Source organism: Ictalurus punctatus, chromosome 3 (assembly GCF_001660625.3).
Source record: "Ictalurus punctatus breed USDA103 chromosome 3, Coco_2.0, whole genome shotgun sequence".
Lineage (NCBI taxonomy): Eukaryota > Metazoa > Chordata > Actinopteri > Siluriformes > Ictaluridae > Ictalurus > Ictalurus punctatus.
This window is the reverse complement of record NC_030418.2, coordinates 37531100-37544208: the sequence shown is the minus strand read 5'-3', so window position 1 is coordinate 37544208 and position 13109 is coordinate 37531100. Positions and strand designations below refer to the sequence as shown.

At 39.9% G+C, this 13109-nt stretch overlaps 1 protein-coding gene across 3 annotated transcripts; it reads left to right on the top strand.

The window, feature by feature from the left end:
• Nucleotides 1-2078: 2078 nt before the first annotated feature.
• pdcd4a (programmed cell death 4a) lies at nt 2079-13027 on the top strand. 3 transcript variants are annotated; one of them, XM_017464929.3, is made up of 11 exons: nt 2080-2441; nt 4910-5209; nt 5494-5591; nt 6220-6333; nt 6614-6838; nt 6942-7039; nt 7187-7301; nt 10844-10951; nt 11369-11479; nt 11952-12091; nt 12637-13027. In XM_017464929.3, exons 1-11 carry the CDS (start codon nt 2396-2398, stop codon nt 12686-12688), a joined length of 1407 nt encoding a protein of 468 aa, XP_017320418.1. In that variant the 5' UTR covers nt 2080-2395; the 3' UTR covers nt 12689-13027. The 3 variants fall into 3 exon arrangements, with proteins under 3 accessions (XP_017320419.1, XP_017320418.1, XP_017320417.1); XM_017464928.3 differs by having other exon boundaries at nt 12634-13027; XM_017464930.3 differs by lacking the exons at nt 10844-10951; nt 11369-11479 and having other exon boundaries at nt 2079-2441; nt 12634-13027.
• Nucleotides 13028-13109: the final 82 nt, after the last annotated feature.

The window sequence follows — 13109 nt, the reverse complement described above, 5'->3', positions numbered from 1 at the left end:
TTTCTCACATTTACAAAATCATTTGATAATTATATTCTGCCATCAGTGTAAATGTCTCTTTATGTATAGAGACAAAAGAATGTTATTATATAATGTTCACTCTGTATGGCCATCCATCAGTGTGAACGTCACTGTGTATAAAACCAAAAGAATGAGGTTTACTGACTATGTTTACATATACAGCAGTAACCTAATTATTGACCTTATTCTGAATAAGGTAATACTGTGGTTAAGGTATTTACATGAGTCGCTTTTAGAATACTCCTTTCATGTTCCCGTCTTACACGTTATAGAACATAGATCGATTAAAGTCACACGTCATTACATCCCCACACCACGCCGTCCGACGTTCCCTCCAGAATTTCACGTATCAACATACAGTTCGTCTTCGTTATGGGACCGTATACAGTTTTGGGTACCTGTCACACAATGTGGTCAAATCTCCCCACATGACGTTAATAGTGTGATTGAGGTGTGTACATGTCGATAATGTGACTAAAATAGGAATACTCCACAGGTCTTAATTTCATTTGTTTCAAGTGCAGTTAATTGTCATGCTATACGTGCAAATAGATGAATGCTTGAAGCCGTGGGCTGCGTCCGAAATCGCGTACTTGCCTACTATATAATAGCCAAAATACATGAATATAGGAGGTAAGTACACGGTTTCAGACGCAGCTGTGCTCTGGTTTACAGAATACGGCTCTGCCGTGTGTGTACGTATCCTGTCGCACAACACGGTGAAAACTCCCACACGACCTTAAGTGTGATTAAGGTGTGCACATGTCTGTAACGCATGTCGATATTGCGACTAAAACAGGAATACTCCACACGTCTTAATTGTGTTTGTGTTTACTTTGAGTATGATTTTAATCAGATTAAGGTCATCAATAATAGCTGTTTACATGCTAGTTTCTTAATCAGAGTATCGGTGTCCATGTAAACGTCCTGAATGTCTGACAGTGTAGTGTAGTGATTGTATTTATTTGTGAAGATAGTGATGAATGAAAAGATGGCGCACCCCCCAAAAAACCTTCAGCTTTTGTATGTACAAAGCAAATCTAAATCACTATTTTTCAACCTTTCCATGAATTTAGTGACATCTGACTATCTACACAAATTGTTTAACATTTTCAAAGGGTGCTGTGACTGAAAAAAGGTTTGGAAACATTGCTCTAAAGCAGGGAAAGTACTGTCAAAGAGGAGAAATAGACTCAGCCCCAACACTGTCAAACACCCCTTATTTCTCAATAAAAATCATTAAAAAACCTCCGTGTCACCTTTCTGTCATTCAGACAGTTACACAAGCACATAACTTCCTAGTCTAATAAACACATTTAATACCCAGAAGATCCCATCACACTGTGTCCTTATTCACATTTTACTCCAACACTTTATATGAATGGATTGATTTGTCCATGTCAATTAATGATTTCCATTCAAACTTAGTCAATTACATTTTTATTTACCCAGTCCTACAAGTAATATGAAGAATACAAATAATTTCTGACAAAATACTTGCCATATGCAACTCTGTTAGTCATGTATGTGTACATTATTCTTCTGTTACATCATATTGAATTATATTAGTTCATAATGTCATTTATTGCCACACTTTAATGGGTAAATGAATTTATCAGAGGGAGAAATTCAACACACACACACACACACACACACACACACACACACACACACACACACACACACGTTAAGCTTTAATTTGTGCACATAACACTGAAACAATCTATAGAGTGTGTGGTTTCTGCTTCATCAGACGGAACTTCTTCCACAACCCTTTGGCTGCTTTATTTTTCACGAACCACCAGATGGCGCTGTTTCGACCCTCCTGAAGCTTTAATCTTTTCTCGGAACAGTCAGGGGAAAGCCTCAATGCTTCATCACTACAAACTACTCTCTGATTCCAGTTTGTTCAGACGGATTACAGTGAGTATTCACTTTATTTTGACTTTATGCGACTCAGTTAATGTGGGAAGTTGGAAAATTCCGACTTAAACGGATCACTTCACCTTTAAACCCTTGGTGAAATCTGATTGGCTGAAAGCCACGCCTCCGCCTGTAGCCCGGTCACGTGACCCGACAGTGGCGTTATAAACAGTGTTTACTCAGAGTTGCAGAAATAAACTACTGCAAAGCTTTAATACCGAGATAAATCATATTATTGTTAACGCTCATAGGATTTACATATACGTGTTACTTTAGCTGCGCTTTAAAACTGAGGGTTTGTGTTGGTTTTTGGACGGAAGGAGCAGAAGCGCCGCGTTTCAGCGTTGATGTGAATTCAGTGTTTTTATTACCGAGAGTTCAGCACGTGGCTTTTCTGAATAAATCACTGCATCAGTGTGTTTGTGTAAACACGCTTTAAATCAGCAGTTAAATGGCGGCGGAGGTGGAGGCGGGGAACTGCGTAACTCAGCGCGACGGTAAGCGGGTTTACACACACACACACACAGCGTTACACCGTGTTTATCCGCCCTGAGTCCTGTGTAAGTGAGTAAAACTTCTACCAGTGTGTTTATCCAGAACTGGGTAATTACGAGACTCGAACGCGCTTCCTTACTCCGCCATGTGCTCTCCTCACGCAGCTAATGTTGGCTAATATTAATGTTATAGTTAGGCTGTGTTACAAAAAGTGCAATGAGGGATAAGTATAGATGAATGTATCCCTAAATATCTTCGGGTAAATGTCTGTAAAATGACACGTGTAGGTGTTTTTTTTTTATTCGTTCCTGTTATCGCTCAGCTAAACAAGATGACCGAAGTCCACTGGGCATGCGCACTAAATGTAACGCGTGTGACGCAATGTCACGCATGCGCAGTTTGGGGAACTTGGGTTGTCGCTTTAGCTCGCTAGCGTATGTGCTAAGTTAGCGATTTTTTAAATTTGGCATTATGACATGGTTACGTTAATAACCCTGTCATAATCTTTATTTTAAAATTCCTTTCTGCTCATTACCTCTGGAATAGATATGCTAAATGTGAGTTGTTAAACTTGCTACTGACACTGCTGTTATTTTTTTTTAAATAAAGTTTAAAGTAACATGAATAAACCTTTCTCTGAATCTAAAATCTTTAAACGCCTCATAAATTAATTTATGATCCCCTGAGACAAAGGTTTTATAAAAGTTAAAAGAATAAGGGCTGAGTAAGATCTGAAAAGTCCAACATATCGAAGATAAAAACCAATATTGTTTGAAATAAGACGTTACTTTATAAACTCTGATTGTGTGTTTGAGATTACATTATATTATATATTGTGTCATAAAGCTTAAGCCTGTTGGCAAGTAATTTACCGTCAGTTTAATAAAGTTTTTGGACCTCCAATTATCAGAAAGTTATAGTTTTCTTATCTGATTTTGGGATTGAGGCTGTGATACATTGCTTCAAAGATTCTGTAAATTCCCACTGATTAATACAATCAATAAAAACATCACAATAATAATAATAATAATAATAATAATAATAATAATTATTATTATTATTATTATTATTATTATTATTATTATTATATCCCAAAACTTGTAATGAAATTAGAAGGGGCCCTGGCTAATGGGGCATCACAGATTTCACTATTTGCATGCTTGTGATATGATGGGGGATAAACTCAGTTTAGTCAAAACATTTCTTTAAACCAAACAAAATCTAAAGAAGAGCTATATAAGTACTGGTAGACTTTAGAAACACAGGCAGAAAAAAATAGGTAAAATCATTTTCTCCAAATTCAGCCATTTGCTCTAGACTTAACTCTTATCTCAAAATTGGACTACTGCAGTGCATTACTCCTGGGTCTCCCAGCAGCTCCATCAAACCCCTTCAGATGATTCAGAATGCAGCAACACGCCTTGTTCTCAAGGATTATATGTAAAGAAAGAATCGTGATCTGAATGTAGCCTGCAGCTCGCTGTTTACTACAATAACAACATTTTCTTCTAAGCAAGCAGACACAACCCTGATCAATAAGTAAAGAATTATTATTATTATTATTATTATTATTAATAATAAATAAGAAATATTTTTTCTTGTATACATCTTTCTCACACCCGTCGTTACAACAATGATGATGAAGCAGCTGTTTGTGCTTAGTTGTGAGCGGCCATACAGAGTCTGGTGTGAATGAGACATCTGTAACATCTGCTTTTTTTCTCAGCACAGAAATAAACGGCCATTTTAAAGACTAATGCACTATCAGCTCTTATCTGTGTTTGCACATTCAGCGTTAAACGTCCTCTAACTTATCAAACTGTGGTGTGTGTGTGTGTGTGTGTGTGTGTGTGTGTGTGTGTGTGTGTGTGTGTGTTTATTCACGTTAATCACTGGGCAAAAAAAAAACCTGTTTGTCTCATTTTCATTTTATTAAAAAAAGTGAAACGCTGAAAGCAGAATGATGTGACAGTTCTCCAGTTTTTAAATAAATGTATAATTATTGGAATGTAATACGATTGAATACTGTGTGTGAATGGAACATTGGTTCTGTATTAGATTTCTGCAAATGATTTTATGTGGAACATTGATGTGGAAAAAGGAGGAGAAGTCAAAAGGAGGGCAAGAAAGAGGAGAGGAATATTCAATATTATTGCTTGTTTGTTTTTAATGTTACTAGAACTGAGTAAATGTACTTGTTTTATGAAGATGTGTGCAGTGCATATTACATATACTCACTGTTCAGTGTAATAGGAACACCTGTACACCTGCTCATTTATGCAGTTATCCAATCAGCCAATCATGTGGTAGCAGCACTACTATGCATAAAAATCATACAGATATAGGTCAAGAGCTTCAGGTAATGTTCACATCAAACATCAGAATGGGGAAAAAGTCTGGTCTCTGTGACTTTAACTGTGGCATGGCTGATGTCAAGCCAGGCTCAATGTGTTTTCATGTGTGTGGACAGGTGTGTTCTCAGTGGTGGCAGTGCTGGATGAGGAGGCGGAGTCAGTGTATGATGAAGAACTGATTGACAGCGAGGTAAATGGGAACTGGACTCCACAGGAAAAGGCTCTTCATGAGGCCCGGCTCAAAGCAAAAGCTAAACGTCGCCTTAGGAAGTCATCGTCATCACGTGACTCCACCCGCGATTCTTTGTCAGAGTGTGTGAGTGGGGACGTGCCTGACCCTCACAGCCCTAAAGGAAAAACGCAAACACACGACAGGAAGTCCCGCATGGGGAAAGGACGAGGACTGCCCAAGAAAGGTAAGTGACAGTGCAAATGCTAACGCGCACACACACACTGAATGACTGATCGCTGAGCCTACATTGTAGTGCTTTCTATTTATAGTACATTTGTGACGTCTCCGTGATCAGTGCAGATGATTGGTTGCAGTAAATCAGAGAGAAATCTTAATGTGAAGTCACACTATGGCTACGTTTGTAACTTTGAAACGTCACTGCACTTCTGTGTGTGTGTGTGTGTGTGTGTGTGTGTGTGTGTGTGTGTGTGTGTGTGTGTGTGTGTGTGTGTGTGTGTGTGTGTGTAGGTGGAGCAGGGGGGAAGGGTGTATGGGGAGCTGCTGGTTTGGTGTACGAGATGGAGGAACCAGATTGTAGAGATCCGAATTATGATGAGTCTGCACAGGTGAGTGAAACACACACCTCCCTAGCACTATTTATCAAGACCTTGCAATTATACTGTGTTCAATTCGATTCAATTCAATTTTATTTGTATAGCGCTTTTTACAATAGACATTGTCTCAAAGCAGCTTTACAGAAATATCAACCGGGTATACAGATATTAAAGGTGCGAATTTATCCCAACTGAGCAAGCCACTGAGTGGCGACGGTGGCAAGGAAAAACTCCCTAAGATGTTGTAAGAGGAAGAAACCTTGAGAGGAACCCGACTCAGAAGGGAACCCATCCTCATCTGGGTCACAACAGATAATGTGAAAAAGTCCATTATTGACTTGTATGAATTCTGTATGGCCATAGAAGCAGCCGTAGTCCCAGCAGTCTGGAATTAGAGTAGATTAGAGCTCCATCCAGAGGCAGGACATCCGAAACGGATCAGGCAGGTCCGGAGATCAGAAAGGATCAGGATCTCTAGTATCGCCATAAAATCGTGTGTGGCTCGGCAGAAGGAGAGAGGAGAGAAAAGATTATTAGGACTGGGAATTATCATAATAGAGAGACTAATCAGGGTAGGTGTGAGTAACCAAATACGTTTTAAGCCTAGACTTAAACACTGAGACTGTGTGTGTTTGTGTAGGGGGACACGGTATATGCCACAGTGGTTCCTGAACTGGAGGAAGGAGAGCTGGAGAAGGTCATGAACCCCATCATACAGGAGTACTTTGAACATGGAGACACTAAAGAGGTGGAGGTGAGGTGTGTGTGTGTGTGTGTGTGTGTGTGTATATATGAAATAAAAATCTATCTATCTTTCTGGAACTGTTTGAGAAGTTCTCCTTTAGTTTATGTGGTGGTTTAAACATGGTTTAGTTGCATAAATGTACATAATGTAGTGAAGTATAGGTATATACAGGCCAGTAGCGCAGTGCAGGTGTATTTAACAGCGTATGGTGCGGTGCAGGTGTAATTAACGGCGTATGGTACGGTGCAGGTGTATAGGGCATGTGTATTAACAGTAATATGTGTGTTAGATGCTCCTGAAGAACCTGAACCTGGGACCCCGTCAGTGTGTGTTCCCGTCTCTGGCTGTGTGTTTGTCTCTGGAGTGCAAAGCCAGTCAGCGTGAGCTCACATCCCGCCTGTTCTCTGATCTTATTGCAAAACAAGTCCTTAATGAGGGCGACATGACAACTGCCTTCAACCACACGCTCACACAGCTGCCTGAGCTCATCCTGGATACACCTGAAGCCCCCCAGGTAATGTTCACCCACACTTGCACATTCATTCACACAGCTGTATACACCTGACTGAGTATGTTGAGCTCACGCTCTCTCCCCACAATTGTCCCCCCACTTTCAGATGCTGGGTCAGTTTATTGCCCGAGCCATTGCTGACCATGCCCTGCCCATGGAGTTCCTGGACCAGTACAGAGGAAAAGTTGACTGTGAGAATGCTCGGTATGGGTCTGGGTATTTTTTCTGTACATAGGACTGGTGCATTGTGGGTAGTGTTTTAAACAGAGCGTAGTATTAATACCATTACATACACGTTCTACGATGGGGATTAGATTGCATTGGAGAAAACTGGAAGTGTGTGTGTTTCAGGGCGGCTCTGGACCGAGCAGCAGTCTTGCTGTCAATGAAGAGGGGGATTGTCCGATTGGATAACGTGTGGGGAGTGGGTGGTGGCCAGAGACCTGTCAAGCTGCTTATCAAAGAGGTATGAGGAGTATGGCTACAAATTAATATAATTATATACATTTCTTATCTTAGGAACTGAAGTCAATAATCACACATGGGTCTTTCACTGCTTCATGTGATGTAACTGAAAGACCATCAGGAGTTACAGTAGTTATAATAATCGTAGTAGAAGAACTTCTATCTTATCAGTCCTTTACACATTCCTCAACTTTATTAAGCTGCTGTCTCTCTAGAAGAAGATTATGATCCATAGTATCAGAAGCTGTGCTGAGAGAGACCCTGATTTGGAAGATGGTTTTATGTTTGTTTTTTTTTTTTTTTTAAACTGTGATTTACTACTTTTAATCAGTGCTGTCAGTACACTGATGAGACCTAAATCCTGACTGAAATGTGATAACACAATGATGTGTGTGTGTTCATGATTTGTAATTCCTATGTAGGAATGAGCATAACTGCTGTGCTAACTCTTCTAGGACCTTGCATATAAAGGGGAGGTTTGATAGTTAATGCTGTTACCTCTTTGCTTGTTTCTCAGCAGCTATGTAATTCTTTTCTTCAGTTTTTTAATTCTAACATTGATGATGTTTGCGAAGAAATTCCTGTTACACCTGACTCTGCCACTTCACTCCTTCATCCATCTGGGTTCACTGGTGTTTCAATTCAATTTTATTTGTATAGCGCTTTTTACAATAGACATTGTCTCAAAGCAGCTTTACAGAAATATCAACATGGTATACAGATATTAAAGGTGCCAATTTATCCCAACTGAGCAAGCCACTGAGTGGCGACGGTGGCAAGGAAAAACTCCCTAAGATGTTTTAAGAGGAAGAAACCTTGAGAGGAACCCAACTCAGAAGGGAACCCGTCCTCATCTGGGTAACAACAGATAGTGTTAAAAAGTTCATTATGGATTTATATGAAGTCTGTATGGCGTTAAGAGCAGCCGTAGTCCCAGCAGTCTGGAATAAAAGAAGATTTGAGCTCCATCCAGAGGCAGAAAGGATCAGGATCTCTAGTATCTCCATAAATTCGTGTGGGGCTCGGCGAAAGGAGAGAGGGAGAAAAAAGATAATTATGACTGCGAAGTAGTAGAACAGAATCTAGTCAGGGTAGGCTTGAGTAAACAAATACGTTTTAAGCCTAGACTTAAACACTGAGACTGTGTCTGAGTCCCGAACACTAATAGGAAGACTGTTCCATAACTGTGGGGCTCTATAAGAGAAAGCTCTTCCCCCTGCTGTAGCCTTCACTATTCGAGGTACCGTCAGATAGTCTGCATCTTTTGATCTAAGTAGGCGTGGCGGATCATATAAAACCAAAAGGTCGCTTAGATATTGTGGCGCGAAACCATTTATTGCTTTATAGGTTAATAAAAGTATTTTATAATTAATGCGAGATTTTACTGGGAGCCAATGCAGTATTGATGATATCGGTGTGATATGGTCGTATCTTCTAGTTCTAGTTAGGACTCTAGCAGCTGCATTCTGGACTAATTGGAGCTTATTTATATTCCTACTGGAACATCCAGACAGTATGGCATTACAGTAATCTAATCTAGAGGTGACTAATGCATGAACTAGTATTTCCGCATCATGTAGTTACAATATGTTTCTTGTTTTAGAAATATTTCTGAGATGAAAGAAGGCTATCCTAGTAATATTATCTACATGAGCATCAAATGATAGGCTGGAGTCAATAATCACTCCAAGGTCTTTAACTGCTGCACATGATGAAACAGAAAGACCATCCAGAGTAACCATGTGATCAGAAAGAATACTTCTAGCTACATGTGGGCCTAATAATGGGTGTTTCTTTCACTCATTTCTCACTGCTTGATTCTGAGGCTCTCACAAGGGAGGTATCCAACATGAAATCAACCACTTGCTTGCTGGATCCAATTCCCACAAACCTATTTAAATCGTGCTTCAATGTTTGGTGCCCTGCTGTCCTCAGCATTATAAATGAATCACTGGAGATTGGGGTCGACCTGTACCAAAGAATGAAAATGCTGCAGTGGATGATTAACAATTTTTGTCCCATTTCAAATCCTGTTTTTGGCAAAAATACTTGAGCGTGTTGTTGCCTCTCAGTTCTAATCATCTTACAATTAATAACCTCTTTGAATCCCTTCAGTCAGGTTTTCGTAAATTTCACAGTACTGAAATGGCGTTGGTCAAAGTTACCAATGACTTATCGATGGCCTCTGATTCTGGAGCTACATCCATTCTTATTCTTCTTGATCTTAGAGCTGCGTTCAATACTGTGGATCATGGTCTTTTACTTACCTGCCTTGAAAGTGCTTTTGGTGTGTCTGGGACAGTTTTAAACTGGTTTAAATCCTATTTTACTGACCATTCCCAGTTTATTTCTGTGGGTAGTTACAGGTCTGACACTAGCTCTGTGCTCACTGGTGTTCCACAGGGTTCAGTTTTAGGCCCTCTACTCTTCAATATTTATCTATCTTCACTTGGGCATCTGCTGCGATCGCTCGGCCTCCATTATCACTTTTAAGCTGATGATACCAAATCTACATTCACTCAAAATCTGGTGAAAACCTTGATGTTTGTTTTCTTTCTGAATGTATTTCTGAGATTAAAAACATGGATGAACAATAACTTTCTGTGCTTGTACAGCGGGAAAACCGACGTTATGCTTTATAGGCTCCCGTCAAATTCTCAAAGCTGCTCCACTGTCTCTGTTTGTTGATGGCTCTGTTCTAGAGACTCAAAGTAAGATGAGGAACCTTGGAGTAATTGGACAGCAGCCTTACATTTGATTTTTTTTTTTGTTCGGAGCACTGTTAAAGCATCCTTTTTTTCACCTCAGAAATATAGCTAGACCGTGCCCTATGCTAAACTTCTCTGTGGCTGAAAAGCTGATTAACTCGTTTGTTGTCACTCAGCTGGAATACTGTAACGCCGTTTTAGCCTAAGTTTCTAAATCAACAATCAATAATCTGTAATACGGACAAAACTCTGCCTTCAGGATCCTGACTGGGACCAGGTCATGTGATCATATTACTCCTCTTCTGGAGTCCTTGCACTAGCTCCCGGTCAGGTTCCGCGTCCATTTTAAGATCATGATGCTGACATACAAAGCATTACATGGCTTGGCTCCTCATTACTAATATGCTTTATTAACCCCTTACACCCCAAATCGCAGACTACGCTCCTCACAGTGTAATCTGTTAACTGTTCCATAAACACACTTAAAATCTATGGGTGACGACTTCTGTCTCTGCTCCTTCCATGTGGAACGCTCTTCCTCCTGAACTCAGGGAAGCTCAGGACATACTTTTTTTTTTAAGCTTGCATTTGACTGTTGATGTCTACTTTTATTATTATTAATGTTGTTAGTCTTATTAACTTTTACAATGTTTTATTTTTTCTGTGTACTGCTTATTTTGTGTACAGCGCTTTGAGAAGCTGCTTTTAAAGGCGCTTTATTATATTGGCCTGTAGTTAGACAGCTGACGGTAGTGGAGGTTGGATATTTTGATTGCTGTTGTTATAACTTCTAGTTTAAAGTCTTTAGCTAAAATTTTTGTGTGTGTGTGTGTAGATGAATCTGCTTTTAAAAGAGTACCTAGTCTCAGGCGACCTGGTGGAGGCAGATCATTGCCTACGTGACCTTGAGGTTCCACACTTCCACCATGAGCTGGTTTATGAGGTACACACACCCACCTCCAATAGAGTGAATTAATAAAATGTGTATTTTCACCACTATAAATCTGTAATAGTTACTTGTTAAAATCTTTTGATGAAACTCCGGAACATTTACTTAAGTACTGGGCTCACTGTCACACTCCAGACAGAGACTCTAGACTGCCCGTGATTTTGTGATTGTAGGAAAATAAACTGACTGATTGTCGGATCATGTGGGTCTGGAGGGAACACTTTGTTTGTGAAAGCTGTACATATTCAGTGTTGGTCTGTGATGTATAACTGACTGCGGTGTTGAATGTGAAGATGTGAAACATTTGCGCGACTCACTGGGTGCCCCATGTTAGAATACACCTGAGGTAATGTCTTCCAGATTGTGTAAACTTTATTGTTTAGGCATCGGTGTGTGTGTGTGTGTGTGTAGGCTGTGTTGATGGTGTTGGAGTCTAATGGAGATGCAGCGATTCAGTCGATGGTTAAACTGCTGCAGTCATTTTGGAAGACTGGACTCATCACACTGGACCAGATGAACCGGGTAAATTAAATATTGCTGCAAGTGGCGATATGTGGGGTCCAAGCACTTTTTGCAAATAGTGCTCTGAGTGGCCAGTTCTTGGCAAGATACATGGAACAATAAAGAAAAACATGCATTAACATACTTCTCAATGCTATGTTTGAAATCCCTGCTGAAATCTGATTGACTCTAGGTGGCCATGGTTTGTGTTTTCAGTTTGTTTTTTCTTCTACAAAAGTTATGCATATTAGCTAGAAATGGTTCTCGCTCTGTAGTACTTGTGGTATTCGAGAGATTTGAGGTCTGCACGATTGGATTTAGTGGGGAGAAATAATAAGAAAAATCCTAACAAAAACCATAGGGTGTAGTAAGAAGAAGAAAAATCCTAATAATTACAGTAGGGTTCCAGCATGGATCAATAATAATAATAATAATAATAATAATAATACAATTTAGAATTTACATTGTAAACTCTGTGTGTGTGTGTGTTTAGGGCTTCCAGCGTGTGTATGATGAACTCCCGGAGATCAGCCTGGATGTTCCTCATGCTCACTCCATCATGGAGACGTTTGTGGATGTTTGTCATCAGCAGTCCGTCATCACCAAGCAGCTCAGAGACTCCTGCCCCTCCAGGTGTTTCTCATTTACATATTCAATATGCAGATGTGTTCGCCAGGACCCACTGTAAACATGATTTGATCACTGTATAACGCCACAGTTTTACATCAACAGCAGATCAACCCATTCCTGTGGAATGAATCCAGTTCTCAGATGGGTTCTGAGCAGAAAGAATGAACCTTAGACTTCTGATGATTAGGGAAACTAGTTATTTTGGATTTCTAAAGTGTCACATGACTGCAGTGCAACTCTACTTTATATGCCTTGTTCCCCTGTTTTATTGAGGACAATACACTAATTTTAATTATTAATGTTGTGCTTGTAAATGTTTGCACATCATATTCTATAAAACGCCCATATGGTAACTCAGGACAGAGCTGTGTGTGTGTGTGTGTGTGTGTGTGTGTGTGTACATTCTGGTTTGTGTTCCTATTTAAACAGTTCTTATACACACTAACTGCAGACTTGAGTGCCCTAAGTGTTATGTACTTCAGAGTGATTTGTTGAAGGGAGCGAGGGCAAGTGTATGTTATAATGTAACACTGATGTTTGTCCAGCAGGGGGAGAAAGCGCTTTGTGAGTGAAGGAGATGGAGGGATTGTTAAGAGCTGAAGATGGACTGGAGAGAAGGAACACACCCATATAGTTTTAAGTGGTGATGTAAGGATTTTGGGCGGTGATTAATTTGATCAGTTAATTTGCATGTAAAACAAACATGATAAAAAAGATGCACAGCTGTGTTTACATACTAATACAGTCTCTGTTGCATGCACACACACACACACAATGTGTTGCATCTGAAGTTGCAGTAATTATTCTGCTTTTACTCAGGCATGTTACACTCTGTGTGTGTGCGCAGAATGAAAGCTTTTTTTGGACTTTGCATTAAACTCGCACATTTTCTCACTCTGTATAACAAAAAGAAAAAAAATAAAGATTGTCTGCATTTTCTCTTTTGTGTTTTGGATTAACTGCAAGTGTATTTGTGTGAGTGGGAATGGGAGTGAGAGAGACCGGTGGCAGCAGGTCATGC

Bases quoted from the DNA above. Each gene is read 5' to 3' on its own strand.
- pdcd4a (XM_017464928.3), top strand. From the start codon at position 2,396: ATGGCGGCGGAGGTGGAGGCGGGGAACTGCGTAACTCAGCGCGACG. The intron at 5,210-5,493 runs GTAAGTGACAGT...GTGTGTGTGTAG, and splicing joins ACGAGGACTGCCCAAGAAAG to GTGGAGCAGGGGGGAAGGGT. The intron at 10,952-11,368 runs GTACACACACCC...GTGTGTGTGTAG, and splicing joins ACCATGAGCTGGTTTATGAG to GCTGTGTTGATGGTGTTGGA.